Source organism: Scomber scombrus, chromosome 14, assembly GCF_963691925.1.
Source record: "Scomber scombrus chromosome 14, fScoSco1.1, whole genome shotgun sequence".
Taxonomy (NCBI): domain Eukaryota; kingdom Metazoa; phylum Chordata; class Actinopteri; order Scombriformes; family Scombridae; genus Scomber; species Scomber scombrus.
The window spans coordinates 9,324,166-9,337,663 of NC_084983.1; the positions used below are offsets into that span (position 1 = coordinate 9,324,166).

The 13,498-nt window shown below is 40.1% G+C and overlaps 1 protein-coding gene across 1 annotated transcript in view; it reads right to left on the reverse strand.

The window, feature by feature from the left end:
- Positions 1-13,498, reverse strand: part of LOC133994361 (unconventional myosin-XVIIIa-like) — a 62,547-nt gene that overhangs the window by 13,004 nt on the left and 36,045 nt on the right. The window contains exons 25-39 of the mRNA XM_062433607.1: positions 13,030-13,158; positions 8,810-8,953; positions 8,512-8,601; positions 8,221-8,340; positions 8,013-8,130; positions 6,698-6,825; positions 6,384-6,538; positions 5,497-5,620; positions 5,157-5,357; positions 4,851-4,961; positions 4,300-4,404; positions 3,956-4,102; positions 3,658-3,771; positions 2,614-2,730; positions 1,996-2,079 (exon numbers count right to left, since the gene is read on the reverse strand). Coding sequence (XP_062289591.1) covers positions 1,996-2,079; positions 2,614-2,730; positions 3,658-3,771; positions 3,956-4,102; positions 4,300-4,404; positions 4,851-4,961; positions 5,157-5,357; positions 5,497-5,620; positions 6,384-6,538; positions 6,698-6,825; positions 8,013-8,130; positions 8,221-8,340; positions 8,512-8,601; positions 8,810-8,953; positions 13,030-13,158 — 1,887 coding nt within the window. The remainder of the gene's footprint in view (positions 1-1,995; positions 2,080-2,613; positions 2,731-3,657; positions 3,772-3,955; positions 4,103-4,299; positions 4,405-4,850; positions 4,962-5,156; positions 5,358-5,496; positions 5,621-6,383; positions 6,539-6,697; positions 6,826-8,012; positions 8,131-8,220; positions 8,341-8,511; positions 8,602-8,809; positions 8,954-13,029; positions 13,159-13,498) is intronic.

The following is a 13,498-nucleotide window of genomic DNA, read 5'->3' on the forward strand; positions in this document are numbered from 1 at the left end:
GCCTTCTCTGGCAGGTTTTAACAATGCCTTACAGCCTGCTGTGTGTCTCTTGTGCAGCCAGAAATACATATAAATTCTAATGGGTGGGCCTTGAATATAACAGAGTTGAGCAAAGCTTTGGCAAACATATAGCTTAATCTAATAGAAACAGGGACTGCTGTTATGGAGTGGCAAGAGCTCAGTTCTGTCCTTTAGTGAAATTATATCTGAAACACATTCTGTTCAAGGCAGATGGTTTTATTTGTTTAGTGCACTGCATATCAACACTAGGAGGGGAAAAAAACATCTAAATGTCCAATAACTGCCTGAGCATGTACAGTATAATGTGCACACAAACACACACTAAAGCTTGACATATTCCAGCTAAAACAAAATGGGTATGCATTAACACATGACACACAGCATGTTAGAGGTTATCCTTTGAATAGACAGCGCTCCATCAGAAAAACATCATAAAAGCACTATTATCAGCATTAGCCTAAATCAGGTGCATTAACCTTTTTGCCACATGAATCCACATTTATGCCGAGCTTCAAACAGCACACACTATAACCAATCAGCCCACAGATGGGCTAAATCAACACACAGCTACTGGATGTGTGAAATATTGAGGCCATGTATGAGCTCCCTACATGCTAGTATCAGAGATTTGATTGTATGCAGAAACTCTCAGCTGAAACAACTATCTGCCCACTTACTGTAAATCAGAGCTAAAAATCTTAAGATATAGACATCGTACAAACTCCTGGCAGAGCTCCTAGCAGAGTTCAGAGTCTGTGGTACAATATTTATGTAGTGAGAAATATAAATAGTAATCAATGTGGGAAACTTCATCATGATAATATTTTTTGTCCATATTGTCCAGGCATATTTTATAATGAAAGCTACAAAAGCCTTGGGCAACATTGACCTGAGAATCATAGATACATATACTTTTGTACATTTGCAGCCATTATTCTAAGTCAAATAGAACAATAATGTATCTATAATGTATTATTGGACATATGATCGGAGGTTTTCAGACTATATATCTCAGATCTGTGTGTAATAATGATTTATTCCTGCAAGTAAATATTTAAATGCGGGTTGCAATCTGTCATCTGTGATTGATTGTTACATCACTGTACATGTATATTAAATGTGTGTCAACATGCCATTCAATTAATATTATAAATGCACACATTGCTGCAGTGGGGCTGGCACACAGAAGGCACACAGATGAATGCAACAGGGCCACTCATCTCTACATTGTAAGTGTTTGTGCGAGTGGGCAAGGCAACTAGCAAATACAAAAGTCACACAGAGCAGGAATTTGACATTTTATATATGATTCCTTGGTGAGCATCTGCTGTGAAGGGTATTTTTCATGTGTGAAAGCAAAAAAAAGCACCTTCAGAATTTTTCTAATGATTCGAATGAGTCACACATATAATGGCATAACAAGGTATGTCCAGTTGCCATGTTTATCATGTCGATAGTTGAGTCATCCAATGAATAAACAAACCAAACCATCTGACAGTGTTTTTTCTTTCATTTATCTGAAAAATTGTGATAGTTTTATATAAATTGATGCATTGATATTGGAAAGGCAATGCCCACAAATGAACCACTGAGACAGAAGCCGCTGAATTAAATAAGTGCAGAGATAAACACCGAAAGGACCAGAACGAGTGCTTTAATTTGATCTAATTGGTCAAACCATGGAAACGAGTCTCTGACTTTATGCACATGACCCTTCCTTTAAATATGAGTACTCAGAAGCAAAAGAACAATTTCTCTGCTTGACTCAAAATCTTCACTGATTTCTACTATTTAAATGCAAATCGCATTGCAATTCTGAGAAGAAAACTGCCAGAGAAATGAAGCAGTTTTTTGGTCACAATAATCAGAGAAACCTGATGAAAAGCCTCGGTCTAATCAGAGAGAAGTGCTGAGGAAGCAGGCAGGTTCCTGGCAGACAGCTATAGTGCTTTTGAATCCTTCCTTGTACTATACCTTTTCTTGGATTTCCTGCTTCTCCTTTGTGGCCTCTTCCAGCTGGGCCTGCAGGTCACTGATCTGGCTCAAGTCCCTGGCAGACTAGTACACACACACACATACAGGCACACAAAGTCAACAGAGTATTAGGCTATGTGTATGTGCACAGAGAGACAAAGAGAAGAAGAGTGTCTATGTATGCTTCAATTGTTTGTAGAAAAGATATGTAACTTTTAATCCAAACTGTTAATGAAAATAATGAGGTGGTGCCAAATAGTACGTCATGTGATCTGTTGTAGAACAGATTGCATCTCCCTGATTGCAGAGCGCACACTGTGTTTGGAGGGGAACATGTCCTCCAAATTTCAAAGCCTTACACATGCAAAACAAAATGTTAATGTCAATGTTTGTGATGGTATCTTTCAAACTAAATACAATTAAACAAACAAATGAATACAAGTGTAACATAATTTTTTGTGTCATAATCTATTTCACCTCTGCCACTGTGCCTCTCTCATGCTTTCTGTTTCCTGCCTAGAGGAGCAGGTCCGGGTACTGATGAGAGGGACTCATAATATAATAGTATTTTCAAGGCTTTTCGAACAGCTCGGTCAGGTGTTAAGCAGGTTTTGTTACCTGGGCGACTGCCGCCTTGTGTTTCTTCATCAGCTCATTCATGTCTTCCTGATCTTCTTCCATACGGGACTGCAGGTCATTCTTCTCTCTCTGCAGACGGCTGACCTGCTCCTCCAACTGAGGGACAAAGAGGAGACGGAAACACATTTTAGTACAGAACGACAGGATTTATTCATGAGCTATTGAATATGATAAATGGTTATTAGCTGGCTGGTCCGCTGCAGTCCTGGAATCTCATCTAATGGCAATGAAATACAATCTGGACGGGGCTCTGGCTGGAGGATGAGACCAATTGGAGATAATCAATTGGCTCATTTAGGCAGGAAAAAGTGCAGCCAGTGCAGCATACTGGTGATGTCCTATTTAGAGTTCATCCTCTTTGTTCAGGGGGGACACTCGGGCCCTCAATATGCATTCTCTAATCTGAGATATTTAAGACCTTCCCTTGCCATAAATGCAGCAATTAAATAGCAAAGCACAGGTGCACAGCACTCTGTATGTCATCCCAAGAGACACAAACATCCTCAGTCTACGATTCTGAAATGCAGGCAGTACTCTCATGAGACAGGCATTAATGAGCAGATGGAAGAAAAAAAAAAACATTCTGCAAAGCTTATTTATCCATTAGAGCAAAATGTTGAAATCAGACATATGCCAAAGGGCATTTATTATTTTAATATCCCACCATGGCTTGATGATGTACGCATATTAATGTTAAAGCCCTACTGCATTTTGAAGAGTGGAAATTTGACACAGGCCCTCCATTAATTAAACACTGTTTGTTGTTTGTTGTTTTTGGTTTAATATGCTAATCAAAAGAGGAGTACGGACACATTTATACAAACAATTTATCTTTCATCAGAAAATCTGTTCATCGAGAGATGAAATTAGTAGTAGGTATATTTCATTATCTATAAATATGTGATATAATAAACTATTTGATTATAGCACAGACAAACTATGCGTTGGAAACATATGCAGTACTGATTTAAGCAAGTGCAAGAGAATAACTGGAACATAATTAATGCTGGATGTCAAACTTACCGAGATCTTAGATTTGACCACGTCCTCCATTTGGATGTGCAAGTCCTCTATTTCAATTTCCATGCTCTTTCGAACCTTTACTGCTGCTGAGCAAGTGAACTCGGACTCCTCCAGCTGTGAGAAACAGGAGGAAGGAGAGAGTGCCAAGTAGAAAGGTGAGGAACAAACATTCAAAGATCAAGATCAAGGATCTACATTGTATTTGCAGAGTGAGGGTGCATAATTTTATACTATGAGGCCAAACTTTTTTTTTGTTACATATTCAAACCATCATCTGTAAATAGAGCGGCGTGCATACTTGATTTTTTAGTTGTGCGATCTCCCTCTTGCTCGGAGCGTTACTCTTCAGGTGGTCCAGCATAATCTGTGCATCAGCCAGAAGGACTTTGGTTCTCTTCAGGTCCTTCTTCAGCCTCTTCTCTGTTTCCACATCCCTGTGGCTTACCTGGATGACAAAACACTCCTCTCAAGCCAGTGTCATTATATGTAGTCTATTTTTCCTATCCTCCCTCAAAAGGCATAACGTCTCTCGAGACTCAACAGCAGTTTCTTTCCAATCAAAATAAGTGGCACCTACTAAATCGCGTGCACTTACTGTAACTGCACTGACAGAGAAAAGCAGAGGCAGAGTGATGGAAATACCTGGTCCTGTGCGTTCAGCAGTTTGGACTCCAGCTCTCTTCTCTCACGCAACACTTTCTGCTTGTCTTCATACTCCTCCTCCAGCTGTACCTCCATCTGTTTCAGCTGCAGGACACATGAATAGAGTGTCAGGATGCAGAAACAGATGATCAGAGATAAACAAAGTCAGCAAACATAACACACCATTAACCATCCTGTGAGACCTTTTTTAAAATATTTAATACAGATACAAATGCAAACAATTTGTCTTTTTAAATCGTTAACATTGTATGTGTAGAATATTAGCTATTTTTTGTGCTTGTTATTCCTAATACATGATGATAAGTAATAGGCACTTTCTGCTGTGTATAACTTGAAATAAATAATTCAAGACCTTAACACAGGAAACTCTAAGTACTATGTACTTCAACACACAAGTATATGTTTCTCAGTGATGCCTTGACAAGGCCTGATTAATTGCTCTTTGAAGAGAGGCTACACATAGGAAAAATTGCGAAGTGGCTCATAAATAAGAGAGAGTAAGAATGAGAGTGAGAAGCAGGAGTACCTACCTTCTTACTGCAGGACCGCCTAATCTCGTCTACCTCTTCATCCTTGCTCTCAATATCTTTAGAGTGGGTCTGTCGCTGCTTTTCCATCTCCATTTCCAGCCGCAGCTTAGCCTGGGTACATGACAGGACACACATAAAATAACACAAACACAAAATGCAAAAATACAGAATTATACACAAAAACTCAAAAGTAATAACATTAGTTATGTATTGGTTGAAATGGTTATATAAGCAGTTTTTAGCAGAAAAAACTTTCTCCATACTGGAATGATTTAATAAATCTGCACAACCACCCCCACCCCGTACCTGTTCCAGTACTTGGATGGTTCCAGCCTGTTCATCCAGCTCTTCCTCCTGGTCTTTCACCTTGGCCTCCAGGTCACGAAGCTGTTTCTTGATCTTGGCCAGTGAGGCTTCATCCTTCGACTCCTGGGAGGACAGATCCTGTAGCTCTGTCTCCAGCTGCTGCACCTTCACATTCACTGAGCACAATTCAGTGTCCTTGTCCTGTAGGAGAAAGAGGCACAGTAAAACGCACATCTGGACCAGCCCAGTTATGTCAAACAAAAAGCAGGGGGACCAGACACGTCTCCCCCGAGAGAGGACATCCGAGTACGTATGGCGTACCTTCTGTAAAGTAGCTTACCTGCAGCTGCTGGCGGAGGTTAAACATCTCACCAGTCATGGCGTCTCTCTCTCGAGCCAGCTTCTCCCTTTGGATCCTTTCTCTTTGTACCTCAGTCTGAAACTCTTTCTGCTCCAGGTCAAATCTGAAACACACACACATAAATACACAGCTTAGCAAATTATGTTTTCTACATAAGACTAGGGTACCATTAGGTGTACAAGAAGTGCCAATATGTAGTAATTTGCAGAAGGCTGAGATAATATAATACAGAATATGTGGTAAATAAAACTGTAACCTTTTGTGTACAGTTTTTTTAAAATCCTAACTCCTGTTCCTTAGTAGATGTTAAACTTATGAGAAGGCACCAGGCCTTTCTAAAGCCCAACATCACTTCAGTGCTAACTCTATTTTAGCCCCAACCGTTATCCCTTTCCATTAGCCATCAATTTACAATTGGGTTGCAATAATGTGCAAAATGTTTTTTTCAACTGTCTAGGACAGAAACACTTATGGTTATTGAACTTAACAGCTAAGTGTTTCATGCTGTCAGCTCGTTGTAATTCCCTGTTTTTCTCTCTGAAGCGCAGCTGAAAATAATTTCACCCACAGAGCATCTTCAATTAGCCACAGGGGAGAGATCACATTCTGCCACAGCGATAGCTTCTCAAGTGCTTTAAGTCTGAGTCATTTTCTCAGCTAATGCAATTCCGCAGATTACAGAACATCTCAGTCACTATTCAAATTAAAGAAAACTTTAGTGGTTCTGCGCGGTGGGTCAGAGTGTCGGTGCCAGGCCATCCAAAGAGAAAAGAGCAATATGTTATCTGTATCTGTGTATCGATGAAAGAAAGGAGGATGAACGAACAGATAAACAAATGGATGGATAGATACATAGATAGACTGACTTCCTCTGTTTCTTCTCCAGGTCGTGGTTGCGGCTATGTAAGCCCTCCAGGTGAAGCTTGGTGTCCTGTAGCTCCGCCGCCAGTTTCTGGCACTTCTTTTTCAGCTGCTGCACAGAGCGCTGCACATCCTCATTATCCGTCTGCAAATCAGCCATCTGCAGCGTGCGTACACAAACATGCAAACATGTTTTTATTATTCTTCTGTGACAGTTCAATGCATATCATTATCATAACATTTAAACATGCTACTTGTCTGGCAACCGTATTTTCAGTTTTTTTTAAAAAAAGATTTAATGTAACAAAAAGTGTCTTGCCCTTCTCTCAAGATGTCGTTTGCTCTGCTGCTCCGTCTCCAGTTTGTCGTCAAACTCCTGCTGGAGTTTCTTTTTGGTGAACTCCATTTCACGAATGGCTCGGTTGTACTTTATCCGCCACTCACCTCCTGGAGGAAAGACATATAGTTTAGAAAATGTCTGTGTGACATTTTGATGTCTCCTGACTTTAATGCAGGCCAAGTAGGATATACAAAGGAAGAGGCTCAAAAGCTCAGAAAATATGGATGCTGTGGATTATGGGGTGCACTGTACTGGCTGCGATTGTTATCACATTCAAGGATCGAAGTAATATATTCTTTCATGGAATAAAACTTCTTTCATCAAATCCTGACCTTATAAGGTCACAGAATACGACAGGAAACTACAAAGCAGCCTTTGCGCTTCAACTCTAATCTTGGATAAACCTGAGGTAAGAATTCAGAGCACACCACAATAGTAGTTAGAGAAGGACATGTCTAAGTGGCACTTTCCACAGTTCTTAGGCGACCCTAATTCTGGAGCTGTCAGAGGCTATCAGAACTATAACAGCGGCCAGGCAGACATTCAGGTTCAGGTTCATTTCCAAGCCTTATCATTTTAGAGGCTGTCCATTTCTCCTTCACATACCAACACCGGCTCCTCCATCAGTGCTGCTCATTAGCATATATATAGCATAATGACAACTTGCAGGGCCACCGGCTCTGATCCCAACGATTATTTTCTCATTCATCTAAAAATTCTGATATGCTCTGTAATGGCTTGTCTTCTGAGGTGGGTTGAAGGGGGGTGAGAGAACAAGGGGAAAAAAGGACAATACTCTCTCAGCTGGAGCTCTCTTTCCCAGCAGGTGGAGACCAATCAGTAATAAGCATTAGTTGTATGCCTGGGAGCGAACATCTTAATCCCCTAGTGGTTAATCCCAAACTTGGAAAATATACTTAATAGCATGTGACCAAGTCTTATTGCCATGTCTCCCGCTGAAACAGTCGAACAAAGCCACTCATTCCCGCAGCTACAATTAGTATAAGGGAGATTTTTCGAACTGTGCGAATAATGCTGGTACGGGCCGTTAAGTAAATTATGCCTCTAACCTGAGCTGACATGCCCATTAGACAGGCTCAGGCAAGCTGCTGCATGTGTCACAAGGTGCAATTAATTAGGGAATATAAAACAAATGTTTAAAACACTGATGATCAAGGTTGTTATTCCAAAAGGGAGAGAAAAGTTACTGCAAGTCTTCATAAGTCTTCCTCAAATTCTGGGCTTGGAATTAAATGCATGGATGCAAGCACTAAGCATTTCAGGTTCAACTAACCAGCATCATCATCATCATCGTCCACATCCCCGTTGAGCTCTGATGTTTTCATGAGCCGAGCTTCCATCACCTCCATCTCCTGTGATTCTAATTGCTTCTTAACAGCATCAAGCTTAGCCTAGAATGCACAGATTTACACACCAATCAAAAGTCGCATTATAGTTGGATTTTTTTTTAAATATTATGATGTTACAGTGTGTGTATGTACCTGTAGATCCTTCATGTCCCTCTCCAGACGTAGTCTCTCTGAAGTCTCAGTCTCCAGCAACTGGGATGCTGACTCACTGGTGCTTCTCTCATCAGCCAGCTCTGCTAACAAGTCTGAAATCTGGACACACAGAGACACACACACGAGGTGTCATGCAAACGACAAAATATTCTCCTCGGTTCTTGCTCAAGTAAGCGATCAAATCTTTAACTAAAATGAAAGTATGTAACTCCATCACCAATCTGAAACGCCATGCTCCCAGCATGCACTGCCACAGGCGAAAGCACCCACCCTGCTCTCCAATCGATCCGTGTTCAGTCTCAGCTCATTTCTCTCTTTCTCCACCTTCTCCAGCTTCAATTTCTGCTGCTGTATTTCCTCCTGTAGCACAGAACATAGGAGTACAGTTCACATGTAATGTTGCATGTAAAACAGTGAAGTATCAAGTAATACAAGAGACGTCAAAAACAAATAACAGGAAGTGCTGTGCTGCAGTGGCAGTTAGTGCATTTGGACAGTGGATTAGAAGCTGTGTAATTGAGAGGAGTCTATAAGGTATGGTGTATCAGACAGAGAGAGGACTGCTCACGTCTTTGCCTCGCATCTGCTCCTCAGTGAGCTGGACCTTAATGAGGGGCTGGACTGTGGTGAAGACCTTCCACCATGGCCAGTCCTTCACTCCACGGTTCTTCGTGATGTTTTTCTGGATGCAACGGATTGCTAAATCTTGAATCTATGAACACAAAAAGAGAAACACACACACACACACACACACACACACACACACACACACACACACACACACACACACACACACACATATATACAGATTAAGTCAATGGTGGTGTAATATTCATGTAATTACTTGTAACTCTATGAGTATTTGTTATTGATTGTTTAAGTGTTTCATAATCAAGACAAGAAAGATAATAATAGATTGCTGCAGTTATAAGTCTAGTACAGCACATGATGTTAAATGCAATATATGTAGAGAGATGCAAAAAGAGTGTAATACACAGATATCACAAGAGGGCAATGTCCAGCAAACCATAGAACAATGCCAGAGAATTTGAAAAAAATCTTAATTACTCACTGGAATAAATGCTTCCCAGAATCCATCTACTGCCACCATATTACCCTCATCACTGGTGAACAGTATTTTAAAAACATATCATTCCTCATTCTTGTGTTATATTGCCTGTGTATGGGCGAGCAGCTATCCCCGGACTTGCCAGCCTCCTCTGGAGAGTTTCAGCAGAGTATGTTCCAAGGCTGGAAGCTAATTTTTGATTAATTAAATCAAACATGTTGGCAGCTAATTCCAAGTATTACACGATTTCCATGCTGCTTATGCATGAGGCTCTCTAGCAGCAGCAGATTATGGGCAAACCCAATTAGAGCAGCACAATTCTCATCATCAGGTACATTTTGCCCTCAAGGTACAGTACTCTCTATGACCAATTAGGATTCGTCACATAGTGAAAGACTTAACATGGAGTGAAATGCAGCAAATCTCTGACAGAAGATTTAGAGAGGTCTCACTTGTCATATTTAGTCTAAAATGAATGGAAAACAAAAAAAGATTATAGTGCATGAACACTGTGGAAAAACATTTTAGTAAACATATCACATTAAGAGAGTACAACTGTAAGACAGAGTCATGTGACATAGGACTGTGAGCCAAGATAAGGACAAAAGCATGTTTTCCTTTCTCTTCAACGATATTCTACGTATACAGTATAGTTACAGATGTATGTAAGTGTGTGATATGTACGTATGTATATACAGGCATTTTTGTATACATGTAAGACATCTGAGTGCTCATATATGTGGCTGCAGCAATGCCTGATCTCACTTCGATCCCACTTTTAAATCAAACACTCAGTTCCTGAGGATTACTTCAACATGAAATTATACCTTGGTAAAGGACAGTGGGTCTGATTACATGTATAGCCTTATCAGGAACATATTGGTTTGTCATGCCCGACTAATATCATTATCATAGTACTATCAAATGACATTTAAATCCTGAAATACAAATTCATTTCAAAGGGCTATAATCTTAGCTGTTGGAGTTACCACTGCTTTATAAAAAAATTGAAAAGGGCACACAATATACAAAGAAATGAACCTCATACCAATGCAGAGCCTCACCACGCTTTTACAGCTGCAGGAATTTACTTTTCTTTGATATGGAGGTATGGGAATGAATGTTTCAAATGAATGACAGATCCTGTAGAATCCCCTGTCTCATAAAGCTATATCTTAACATTCAACAAGCACTGTTGCAACACAGGGAGAAATTTCAAACAAATAGGTGTATTATTACTAGGCTACAGCTAGCTTACGATTGCTGATTTCAATGCAAATAGCTGGAAAAAATGTAGTTGTAGGGTACCTGAAGGACAAAACTCCCAATGCGGTAAGTGCCTGCTGAGGCAAAATAACAGACTTTTAAAATGTCAGGGTGTCCCCTTGAGGAGACAGTTGAGAGAGAGAGAGAGAGAAAAAAAAAACAAGAAAAATTGTGGTTTTGTCATATAATGTCACATGGGCACATGGCACAGCTTCACAAGGTTAACATGCCAGGAAATATCAATCAACAGAAGTTCCTGTCACATCCATATACATCAACGGGCCGGCGTCTGAGAGGCTTCATCAGAAAAATACCATCTACTGTACCTGCTAAGACTGGATACTTAAAACAATGCAAGAGGCACTGCAGCCCTATCATTTTCCACACAAGGATAACAGGTTAACAGTGAGGGCATAAGTGGATGTTATTATATGATGATTATTCTAAGATTGAACAGCAACACACTCTGTAAATCGTCCACATGGAGAGAAGTTGAGATGGAAATCACTCAATAATCCACCGCAGCTCTGCTTCTGCACCATTACTCTGGTGACGACTAATTGAATCAGACTAATATAACCAGCAATAAGATTCAGCTAAGGGAAAAAAATGCCCTTCAGGAAATTATTGCAAGCAGGGACTGTATACTATACATGTAACAGTCGAGTAGTAATAAATCCAGCACACTGTGGTTGCTTGAGCAGCAGATGAAAAAAAAAAGGTGACAGCAAGGGGAAACTGGCTTGATTTGACTTGTTTGCTCCTTGTGCACATTTTCATCTCTCAGTCTCACACTTGACTACAAATACTGACCTAATAGGTTTAAGGATGCTGAGTCATTTTTGAAGTTGAGTCCCAAAAATTCTAAACTCATATGGCTTCATATGATTTAATTCAATTAATTTAAAGAGCAGAGTTTGCCAGTGCATGATTATTCCAACGCCTACACCATGAGACATGTACTGCATGTGTATCCCAGCCTGAATGGCTTTTTTATCTGAGTATCTCATCAGTGATTTATGCCTGATTTATAATTCCATCAGGGAAAATTCTTGCTCAGACATAATCTCTTTATTGAATAAACAATATTTAATTTAGCAAAGCTGTTAAAAAAAGGTTAAACAAGTTTGTATCGCCAGCTGTTAAAGTTACATTCAAGTATAATCGATCCTAGAAAATTGAGCTTTATAGATTTTTGAGAGACGCTGTTTATTACTGTGAAAGTAATGTGCATTATGATGTAGAGAGTTTAAATAAACCTCTACACTGGATCATCCCCTAACCCTGACTTTACAGAATCTGCAGTGGCTCTCATTACATTCATTAGAGCAAGTTACATCTTAACTTGCCCACCTAAATTGAGTTTAAGAGCAATAAATTACAAGATAAAATAAAAATAAAGTCTTATCTTTCTATTACTGATACATTTGCAGGAGATAGGGGGCATACGGGCGCAAAGGGGGGAAAGAATTGCTTCTTTGCTAATGGATTTTGTAATTGCACAGTTGCCTAGCAATTTTGGATGGTTCCTCGCTGTTGAGTTTCTTTAACTTCTTGAGCTTGATAAAGATTGGCCTCTCTTGGATTCCCATTTTTAACCAACACCCATTACTCAGAGTCATGTGGTAAAAACAGTAACAGGAGAGAGCAGTGAGTTCAGTAATAAACAAGGTCATATTGATTTACCTTATTGCAAAGATGACAATGTAATAGTTTTACTGGCCTCTTATACTCTTGTGCAAGATATCTACTCACTAACAGCATGCCATACTGGATGGAGAGTGGTAATGTTGATTCTGTTTCTGCTGGTTCATCACTAGCCAGCTGAAGCGGTACATTCACTTAAATGGTAATCACAGAGACGAGAGAGACTGCGGGGCTTCATACATCACTAGAGGACATGTATGAGGTCCAGAGAGTTGAACCCATCACAAGCTGGGTGAAAAATGGAAGATGGGTGGAGCAGATGGGTGTGAGTCAGCAGCATGCCTGACAAAGCTGTATTTAAGGAAGGCACTCTGATCAAATGCAACAGAAGAGGACATTTCACTATCACATATCCACTTGGGAAAGCTGATTGGATGGATTGCAGTACAGGAGGAAGGGTATAGATTTAGAGAACACATTTGTAATTAGTTGAAGGAGTCCAGGAGCAGAGCCCAGTGGCAGCTCAAACAGGCACTAAAATTAGCTCTGAACAAGGAATTTTCAGCCCCTGGTGGACTCCTAGGCAACAAGGCCTCTGGAGCTCACATACTTCACCTACTTCATTAAAAAAAAGAAAAAAGGAGCAAAGCAGCAAATTGGACCTTGATGCTTAATTTATTTTTGCACAGTTGTGTCGTTTTTGTGATTGATCAATAGAGCTTTATTTGATTTAGATAAATAGATCCTTGGCATTTTGAGTTTAAACTAACTTCAAGCTCTTTTTCTCAGCGTGACATCTCTCCTACCTTTCTCTTCTTGAAGGCTTGCCGTGCCAGGTATCCTCTACAGGCAGCTTGGAATAGACTTAGATTACGCTTGGTCTGCTCATCCCTCTGTTCCTCCAGCTTAGCCAAGGTACCAGCTCTGAAGAACAACTAGAGCAAAAAACAGAAGAAAAAAAATCAAAGACACAGATAAGATCACTTTAACTCATTAGCAAAGGATAATATTTGTGAGAGATCATGTAATGCTTGTATTAGGCAGGAGAAAATCGATTTAGAGCCCCTGCTTTAGCGTGAAGAAGAACAGCAAAAACAAAAAGACAACTGAGTTCAAAAGTAAATAAGTGTGCTGAAGCAGTAAATCAATAAGAAACAGTGTAATCCATGGACAAGTGAATCTTATCTAAGTGAGAAGGCTGTGATTAAGTTATTATCTCGGACAATCAGCCTGGTCTGTTCCTAATCTGGGCCAAAGGTAAAACACAGGTAAACA